At 35.6% G+C, this 10806-nt stretch overlaps 1 protein-coding gene across 1 annotated transcript; it reads right to left on the bottom strand.

The window, feature by feature from the left end:
• Nucleotides 1–4377: 4377 nt before the first annotated feature.
• Nucleotides 4378–7045, bottom strand: LOC107789707 (uncharacterized). Its single transcript, XM_016611561.2, has 3 exons — nt 6693–7045; nt 5225–5286; nt 4378–4918 (listed from the first exon to the last, which is right to left on the bottom strand). The coding sequence occupies exons 1-3, from the start codon at nt 6769–6771 to the stop codon at nt 4745–4747; spliced, it is 315 nt and encodes a 104-aa protein (XP_016467047.1). The 5' UTR covers nt 6772–7045; the 3' UTR covers nt 4378–4744.
• Nucleotides 7046–10806: the final 3761 nt, after the last annotated feature.

Here is a 10806-nt window from a genome sequence, read left to right as displayed (position 1 = left end):
TACAGACGCTTGTATAAAGGTGTATAAAAATGCATAATAGTGTATAAGATGTGTTTATACACTCATATACACTATTATACAAGATTATACATAATTATACAAAAAACTGACTCCGTCTTCTTCCTTGCTTCTTTTTTGAAATTTAGCTCAAATCTTGCTCAAATCTACTTCAAATCACTTCAAATTTAAATTTTGAACTCCTTTTGATATTTTCAATCAATTGGAACAACACCCAATCCAAATAACTAACAAACTCAAAAATCCTATTTTCGAAAGCAAAGCTTTGAATGGCCTTCAATGGTGGACTTCTACTCTTCAATTTTCTTACATTGCAACCAGGTAACACAAGGGGGGAAGCAAAAAATACACGGCCCCTTGAAGCATATGTAGAAGATGTGAGAAGAAGAGAGAGTGAAAGCAATGGTTGTGAGAACACAGATTTAACTCCATAGCTTTTAGAAGCAATGGTTGTAAGAACACAGATTTTAAATTTGCTAGTGCTTTCAAAATATGTACAATATGGGCTAGGTCAGGTAAAACTTAAATACGTGGGCCATTTTTTGTTATGTTGTGAAGTCACGTGTATTTTCTTGTAATTCTTTCTATATTGAACTATTGTTGCCTCACATTCTGGTACTTTTAATCATCTTTTGAGTATTAATTATATTATTTATATTTAATATTATATTTTAACTGCGTAGGAATAAAGCGATGTGAAAAAGAAGAGATTTGGAGAAAAATTGAATAAAACACGAAAGAAAAAATGAAGGAAAATAAACAAATCAAAAAAGGAGAAAAAGGGAGCAACCTTTGGTATTTGTCCCCCAAAGTTGAAGACAAGATAAAAAGAGAAACACACAAGAAGGCAAAAACGTACATGGGAGGAAGGATTGAAAGAGGAGGCGGAAACTCACTGCTTCCAGCGACAGCGCTTTGGCTGGTCTAGACGATATGTTGCAGGTTTTTCTATTTCGCCCGGACAATGTTATTTCGGCCCTACACAATCCCTACTCGTATAAAAGGGGTCCTTAACCTAATTTGGAGGGAATCTAACATATTTTTGGGAGAAGAAGACGCTACTTTGAGAGGAAAACACAAGCACATAACACTCGAGAGCGAGAATTTTCATTCTTTCTTCATCTTTTTTAGTATCTTCAACTATTCAAACACTTGTGAAATTGTTTAACTTTATCATGAGTGGCTAAAACCCATAAGTTCTGGGATTATGGTTTAGCCATGAATATTGTTGTTCGGGATTGACTTTACCTTGATTATAATTAGCTATTATATGGTTGTTTCTTCAATTCTGCGATTAATCACTTAATTGTATGGCCAACAGTTTGGTTCTATTTACTATCTATGCTATGCTTGGGAAAGCTACGTCTATATTAGAGAAGAATTGAAGAGGGCATGATCTTAACTCTGAGTGGGGGCTGATTTGTGGTTAGGATAGGAATATACTTAGTCACCATGCTTAATTGAATATTGTAATCTTAATGTGTTCTTAATAGATTGATTCCATAAGAATATAGGGGTTAATCTATTTTGAATAGGCGAATAGTAATTCGAGAGAATGCTACGAGAGCAATTACTCGATTAATTAGCAATCATGAGTGAATTGTATGAAAGGTAGAGTTAATTAGAATGCAGTAGGATTGGTAAATCGATCACAATCCTGGAATGTGCATCTCTACTGAATTCTCAACAACCATTTTCTGCTTGATTAATTAGTTGTTACAGTCATAGCGTAGTTATAATCACACCATTAAACTCTGATTGACTCGACTAGATAATAATTTTGGTGAAATTAGTAGATAGTTAACATAAGTCTTTATGGGTTCGACGCTCTTCTTATTATTATATTACTTGTACGACCATGTATACTTGTGTGTGTGTTTGTGAGCAACAATAACTAAACACCTTTCTCAACCCAAAGAAAAAAAAAAGAATAAATAAATGAGTCTATTCGGCCGAAAGAAACCATTGTGTTAACATGAGCCTTATTTGATCAGAATTAGAGTTCTTCCAAAAACTGACAAAAAATAATTTAGAAGAGTAGCACAAATTCTAAACTCAACAATGGAACACATAGTTCACTTGGTTCTTCAGTTGTTCCATAACTTACAGTATTCTGATCACAAGCTAACATCAGTTGGACCTACGTCGTCACATACAAAACCTACATAACTCAATACAATCTTTTAATAAGTTGGCATCTCATAGCGACAAATAGGACAGCTGCCCCTTCTCTCAAGCCAAGTCCATAGGCAGCGAAGATGAAAGTAATGCGAACAAGGCGTGCGAACAACTTGAGTACCCACTGGTAAATCTCCCAAACAAATCACACAACAATTCTCAGTACTATCACCATTCTTCTTCTTCTTCTTCTTCTTCTTCTTCTTCTTCTTCTTCTTCTTCTTCTTCTTCTTCTTCTTCTTCTTCTTCTTCTTCTTCTTCTTCTTCTTCTTCTTCTTCTTCTTCTTCTTCTTCTTCTTCTTCTTCTTCTTCTTCTTCTTCTTCTTCTTCTTCTTCTTCTTCTTCTTCTTCTTCTTCTTCTTCTTCTTCTTCTTCTTCTTCCTTCTTCTTCTTCTTCTTCTTCTTCTTCTTCTTCTTCTTCTTCTTCTTCTTCTTCTTCTTCTTCTTCTTCTTCTTCTTCTTCTTCTTCTTCTTCTTCTTCTTCTTCTTCTTCTTCTTCTTCTTCTTCTTCTTCTTCTTCTTCTTCTTCTTCTTCTTCTTCTTCTTCTTCTTCTTCTTCTTCTTCTTCTTCTTCAGTGTAGGCCAACTTCTTGGCCTCGGCCTCGAGCCCCTTGTCCTGTCACAGACATGATATTGGTACAAAAAGACATCACCTGACACACGAATTATCTCTTTGTTGTGTCCTATTAAACGATACTTAGCGTTTTCTTGAAAGTCAAGAGAACTAATTATATTGTAGGCCAGTTGTTAATGACCTCCGACACCATTATTTCTTTATATTTTTCCTGGGACTTGACGGACATCATAAACTCTTCGTAGCTTAGCCATAGACTAAAAGCTTCTTCTAATTCTTCCTCTTCTTGGTAAGGGACGACCTTTTGTGTTCCATTGCTGTCAATTCCAACCCATCGGTGTATGGTTTTGCTGGCAAATCGGATATATGAAATGTGTAGCAGGACAAGAGTGAGTTGCTCTAGTGGTGAACACTCTCCACTTCCAACCAAGAGGTTGTGAGTTCGAGTCACCCCAAGAGCAAGGTGGGAGTTCTTGGAGGGAAGGATGCCGATGGTCTATTGGAAACAGCCTCTCTACCCAGGGTAGGGGTAAGGTCTGCGTACACACTACCCTCCCCAAACCCCACTAGTGGTATTATACTGGGTTGTTATTGTTGTTGTTGTTGAACAAAATATGAAGATAGGGATAAGTGTTTACTCGAGCATAAGCCTTTAATTTGCCCTTCTGTAGCGTATTCCTTCTTTCCTTTTTATTTGCTTGATGATAGTTTAGGAATCCTGGAAGAAGTTATATATATATAGCTTGACTAGTATCCAAAGTTATTCAGATTCCTACTTCAACTATGAAAAAGAATATCCACTCTAAAGTTATAGCGATAATCCATATTCAAGTAGGAGATGGACAAGTTTCTACTTTAATATATTGTCTATTTCAAGTAGTATTCCGTTAAATATATTTTTCTATTTCAAATGCTGTTTGTATACTTCACAACTAGCTTACCACTAAGATATTTATTGTTGAAATTTGAAAAGGTAATTACTTTACAAATAAATTATTAAATAATCAAATAATTTTCCCTCCAATTTATGGCTTTTTCTTTTTTATCTACTAGTTGGGATATGTTTTAGACTTTATAAGAGAATTGGAATCACATTCGAGCCCTCGGAAACAAAAGCATACTTAGCAATTTCAATGCTACGTTTAAACCACTGGGCTACCTCTCCTACATAATAATTATGAGCGATCCTGCCCTATTTTCATTTCTGTTCCTGCAGGAGATGTATCGTTAGTTATTACCTAATGCCAAAAACTCATGGATGGGGTGACCAACTCAATGTAAAGTAGTTCAAAGTCAACGAGAAATTCGTGCTTCTTCCCCTTTCCTTCGATTTTTTATTCAGAACCCTGCCGTGCTGAGTGTACTTGGCACCACAAAGCCAGCATACTAGGAAACAGATTCAACACAACTTATCCAATAACAAGTTTAATTCACATAAAGTTCTTTAAGGTTAAAAATAAAAAATAAAAAAGAAGAGCAATATCTTAAGTGCCAAAAAGACTAACTGTCAGGTAAACCATAATTGACTTATCTACACTAGATGGGACTTTGAGGCATTGGTTAATCATGGATGCATTCTTAAGAAGAAATAAAGTGTCATGATTATCAAATCATATGGCTTAAAATGAGGCATCTCTATAATTAAACTTCATGTAGGCGTGAAACATATAACTGCACACTAAATAGGTGCAAGGAGTGGCATAATATTCACTACTGCTCTTGCAATATCTAGCTAAGAACTACACCAGTTATGTTATTCAAAAACTGAAATATCTAATAATTTATGCAAGTATCGCCTAGAGGCATACGTATTATAAATAACGTGTCATAGTAATATACAAGGTTTCGACAAAAATTTTACAAGGAAAACACAAAATAGTAGAGACAAGGCTTCTTTGAAGTTTCTACATTCGTCCAACTTCTTCTTTTTTCCTCAACTTGTAGCACATCAGTGGAAGTGGAATAAAGATGAGCTTACGGGAGCCCATAATTGGTGCTAATAGGAGGAGGTGAAGGCTTGGGAATATAAGGCATAAGAGGAGTACCATGCTCAACTGGTCCTGGTCTTATAGAAGCTTTTGTGCTAGGAACTGGATCTATCGGGCGATAATCTTCCAGATCTAAGTTGCTTGGACCGAAGCCATTGCCCTGAGAGTGGGAAATAGTGGAGAAAAAGATGTTTTTAGTAAGAATTTAACTTTTATACAGGTGACTACCGATAAAAATGGAATTAGTAACCTGAAAAATATGGCAAGTAATCTTCTATAGTAGGTTAAACGGCACTGATAGTGTAAATTTTCATTACAATGTTAGTGGATTATAAGTTAAATCCTTTTAGTGATACATCAAACACAACTGGAATAGTTACGAGTAAACACTATTTCTGCATTTACCTTATACTAGGTTGCAATGAAACAACTAACAAGCCAAAGATGGTTGATCAAGTGAAAGTACCTGCAGCTTTCTGCTTCTTATAGTCATCACCATATCATTACTTTGCCATTTGACGGACATTCCTGTGGTTCATTTATGAGAAGGCTAAGTCAATACCCTTGTGTGAATACAGCTATCCGCTTAATTCTGTTGTTTTAGCCTCAGTATCTCGCTAGGTACATGTCTCATATGATTCCTCTAACAGCAGCAGAGTGCATATTAACAAACTGAAATGAATTTACCACAGAGAAGAAGCTGAGCGCAAAAGGGACTGCTATTGGCTTCGTCAATAATCCTCGGATAACAACTTTGATGAATAACTTAAGTAGCTGAATAACAGTAAGATGCCTCAACACGTGCAAGCATAAACACAGAAAGAATTAAATAGGCAGGCTTCTCTTCTAACTGTAACTGTTAGTTTACTGCTTCCATTGATATCAAATCTGATCCTCAATCAATTGAATCTTTTGGAAAGAGAAAGATATATTACAAAGTTTAAGTTTCTACAACATTCATTATTCAGATTAACCACTCATATACCTTCTTTTCCTTCTCATTCAGCAAATTTAGGCACACATTCTAAAAGAGAGATGCAATATACAAAGAACTTTAATAAATAAACAACGTTAAAAGCGAATGAATATATAGAGTATAGAAGTCATTTCTAGCGTTATATTTCCCAACCTGATCATTTAGCAAATCCTTAGACTTCAAATGTCATGTCAGGACCAAATAACATATAGTATAAAGTACCAATCACTTTTGTTTGTGGAGTTCTAGCTTAAATATGTTCACTTTTATGTGTATCATATATATATAGTACAAGACTTGTGACAAGAGAGAACCATTCGTGGTCCAATCCATTTGTCAAAGATTAGAGTGAACTAGAAGTATAAGGAATATAAAACCACTTAGGAAAAGAAGTAGAATAAATTGTTGGCGAGTGAAAGTCTTTTATGGAGAGCAACCAAGAAGGTTAATTTGCACGGACGAGTAGTGGTGACAAGGTGAACAATCATAAGCTATATAAGGGATTATTCCCAGGTGATACCAACTACAAATGAGTGAAAGTTTGATTATATCTCAAAGGTAGGGAAAATGAAGTTAAAATATAAACTACCGGTGAAAATACTTTCAAATCCCTCCATTTGAGAAAAAATCCTTCGTTAGATTAATAAAATTCTCCGACAAGTCAATCAATCAACTATTCCTCAGTCTGAAACTAGTTTGGGTCGGTTATATCAAACCTCTGTATAAGTTCACTCTATAAGGAACCATTCTTTCAAATACTCAATAATTTCTCTTTAAGGGGTTCTTTAAGTAAGACTAGCCCTTACATGTTTCCATCTTTTACAATTACACAATACAAAAGGAATTGAATAAACTGAAGTAACAAACTAAAGCATATTATAAGAACTTAAGTTCAATAATGGAAAAATTCAATGTCACAGAAAAAATAGCATGAGTCCAAGGCCAAAATAAGAGGTACCTCCAGTGCTGAAGCAATTAAAGGACACAAAAGCTGTCCCCATCACCAAGAACAGAACAAAGAAACCAAAAGCCTTCATACTGCAAGTACAAATATTCACCAACTGACAAAGTAAGATTGATATTTGATTTTTTTCTTCACACCCTTTTCAAGAAAAGTGAAGTTTTTGAATAAAATCAACCCATTTGAAACGTTTGTTCAGAACCCGCCTTTCGTAGATGAAAAAGAAGAAGAACAATGACTCATTCAAGCCCATGTTGGAGTATATAATAAAGAGAAGCATTAGAATAATAAAGAAATGATATAGTGAGGATGAGTCATGGAGAAGATAATGTGGGGTGGCATTGTAGTAACAATGCAATGTGTATAGGGGACAGTAAATGAAAGAGAGTTATTAATGCACTTTGTTAGAGTAGTTTTGTTTTTGAGTTGCAGAAACAGTGGGGAATGAAGCCAATTGAATGCTTAACATGGTGGAAAACGAGCCTTTGCAGCCTTTCATCTTAGAACATTGGTTTCCCGATCACCGCAAAAGAGAGCTTTTTGGCTTCTTGTAAGTTGTAACATGTGGGAATATTATGATAAAAAAGAATTAATACCGGATTTAGAATTTAAATGTCACGAATTCTAAATTGGAAATTGAGAGTGTAAATTCTAAAATATATATGGTATAAATTTCATTAATATAGTCAAACCTCTCTGTAACTGTTTACCCGTAAAACGTTATGATATTTGGCTATAATTATATAATTTTAGTGCATTACTTACCTTACATTTAGGTGCTTTAATGGTAAATTGTATTATATGTGTGTTTAATTGGGTTTATTTTATATGTAGGTACGTTGGAAATAAATTGGGAGCAACTAAAAATTTTATGTGTATTTTATACATTACAAGAATGAATTTATGATTATTTAATTATGGAATATATAAGGATTAAAGTTAACAAATAAAGGAAGAGAAAATAAACAAATGCAAAGAATTGAAAAGAAAGGAAAAGAAGAGAAAACGTGAAATGCAGAAGTTAGGCACAAATTGGTAAATGAAGCAGCAGCAGGCGACGCGAGGGTATAAGCTCGCGTTAGAGCAGGCGAAGCGAGACCATTTCCTGGAGTTTTGCCTCGCGACGCGAGGGGTGCAGCGAGGTTCACCGCGCGTTTTGCCTCGCGACGCGCGGTCTATCGCGAGGGTGTTCCTGATTTCAGGCCTATTTTGTCAACTATTTAGTTTTGGACTTGGTTATTTCGTCTAGGTTTTTCTCTACACATATAAATAGTCATTAAACATCATTTTGAGAGGGTATTTGACCTAAGGAGGCAAGAACACACTACGAGCAAGGCGGAGAATTCTTCTACGAGTTTTTCACTTCCTTCTTCCTATTTCCACTATTGGTTATGAATTCTAGTATTGTAGTTTTGCATACTATTATGAATAGCTAATTTGTTATCTAGAGTTTTGATAGAACCTTTTGTAGGATAAATTCTCGTTATGTTTCTATATAATTGAGTCGTTGGATTTCTCTACTTGTTCAACTACGTGTTTATTGTTATTGATTGAATGGTCATCAATTGACTGTGCCTATTTAGTATGTATTGCTTGGAAAATGGTATATATTTAGATAGTTGTTGAACAACATCACTCCTGATGTATGTGAGGAATCAATACGAAGGGTTTAAAGGTGGGATTAGGAATAACGAAACCTTGGTGCGATCTTAGTGAGCAGTAAACTAGTCCCAGCTAGCGTAGTTCGGAAGAATATGTCTAGCAAATTGTGGTAGTTTTTCGGAAGAGAATTATGACACCCGAAGTACTCACAATTGGTAGAAAATACTTAGGTGAAATTATAGAAGGCATGGCGGGAAGGATTCCGACAATTGAAAAAATCATAACTCTAGATCTCCTTAGTCTTGTCTCAAATTTCATCCTTGTTAGTTGATAATTTTACTGCTTTATAATAGTTGTTAGTAAATTAGTTAGAAATAAATATTATAATCTCTATAATTAGGAAATTGTTTGGACTTGTGTTTCTTAGCAATATTGAACAGCTGTAGCTAAGCCTTAGTTCTCTTTGGGATTCGACTCCGGACTTGTAAATCGAATTATATTTGCAACGACCGCTTAGTCCTTTTTATAAGGCATAGTTGGGCGTGATCAAATTTTGGTGCCGTTGCCGGGGAACTAACGGTATAGCTGTAGGTGTAGGTTTCAAGTTTGAACTTTATTTTGTTTTATTTTATTCTACTTGTTGATTTGAGAAACATGACATCTTGGAATTTTGGGAGTTTAGGTGTTGGTAATTCTACTATTGATCTTTATGCATATTGTGGAGAAAACCACCAATTGCAAAATTATCAAAATATTTTCGAGAGCGAATTTTGTGCACCAATTCAATCTTATGTGTGGAATGTGTGTGATATGTGTGGTGGTCAAGATGGTCACTTTCATGGTCGTGTTTATATGTCTTATCCTCCCCTAACCCCTTACTTTGATGGTTCGTCGTTTTCTTGTGAAGTTAATAGGAACAAAGAACCCAGGGATGATGACCTGAAAGAGATCAAGGATATGCTAAAGTGCCTTGTGGAACAAAATAATGAGAAACAACTGCACATACAAAAGCAAGATACTGCTATTCGCAACCTGGAGGCACAAGTGAGTCAACTAGTTGAAGCATGTAATGCTCAACAAGCTAATATTGTGGATAGTAGCCAAGAGAAGCATGCATTAGATAACGAAATTGAGGTTCTAATGGAGGAGGTCAAAGTAGAACACCAACAATCTATCCAATTAGATGTTGAAGATGCCGTTGTTGTAGAAAAGATACTAGAGTCAACCAAGGATATTGAGGATACATATTTAGTTGACTCTAGTGTCATTGGTATTGAGGGTGTAGACAGTCCCAATGTTCATGTAGTTGAGCGCATTGGTCCACACTCCAAGTATTTTTTCACATTGTGTTTGGATGATGATATAGAAATAGAGTCATTCGAGCCACTTGAGGAGTCAAGGAATGAGGAACAAGGTGCCTACATTCTGGAATTCTTCTTGCCAGAAAGTCGAAATTACACACCTCATCTAAAAGGCCAAGAAGTGCATAATACTACATTGTTTCCTTGGGCCAGTTAGATTCGTTCCACCACCCCAGGAGCATAATCATACGCTTGAATCAAAACTTGGGGTTCAATTCATAAGCTCGGAGTGGAGGCAAAAAGTGGTTCATGTCGTGCCGCGACGTTAAATCAAGCGCTTGTTGGGATGCAACCCAGCTTTTTTTTTTATTATTATTATTATTTTATTTATTATTGTATTATTCTTGTAGTGTCGATTTTTAATTTTCTAGGAGCATGGAAAGCAAATCCATTGGAAGGATGCAATAGCAAACCAGATGGTTGAAACTAAGTGTGAGGTACCCGCACGAAGGACCAAGCCTGAGAGAAGTCTGAGTACCCCATGAGCTGCTAGTGCTTGGGTCTTTGGCCTACCAGGGAGTTTCTGTTAACCTCTTATATTTATGAGTGTGCATTGGGGACAATACACAATTTTAAGTGTGGGGTGAGGAGATTGTCTGGGTGACTTTCTATGCTATTTTAGTTGTGTTAGTTTAATTCATTAAAAAAAAATCAAAAAATAGAAAAGATTGAACTTTTCCCGACGATGGATCTCCTAGACAACTTTCTTGAGGTATTTAAGTCTAAAAAAAAGAATTTTGTTGTAGGTAGCGTAATAATCCCCCGTGGTTTTTCTTTGTGCCTCGGTTCTTTTCCATGGGATGTAGTTTGAACCGGGTCATAGTTTTTTATTTTTAGAGTAGAATAGGATTTAGAGAATAAAAGAAGGAAGATGAAATTCCTAGGCGCTTTTTGACTTGTTTGATAGTAGCATATTTAGGCTCTAGCATGTGTATTGCCTTCCCTATAGCTTGAAACTGCTTATGATGCCTTATTGAGTCGGATAGCAGGTCTATTAATGCCTATGTCTCATTTTCTTGGCTCGTATTCACTTTGTGCTTAATACTTAATATTTTGTGGCTCCGTGAATACTTATAATTATTTAAGAATCGGAATGGAACCGTACTTAATGAGTCATGTGCCATGTGTGGTGAGAAATTATATAGTCC

This window comes from Nicotiana tabacum, chromosome 15 (assembly GCF_000715075.1).
Source record: "Nicotiana tabacum cultivar K326 chromosome 15, ASM71507v2, whole genome shotgun sequence".
Classification (NCBI taxonomy): Eukaryota; Viridiplantae; Streptophyta; class Magnoliopsida; order Solanales; family Solanaceae; genus Nicotiana; species Nicotiana tabacum.
The sequence above is the reverse complement of the archived record's forward strand: the minus strand, read 5'-3'. Positions and strand labels throughout refer to the sequence as shown.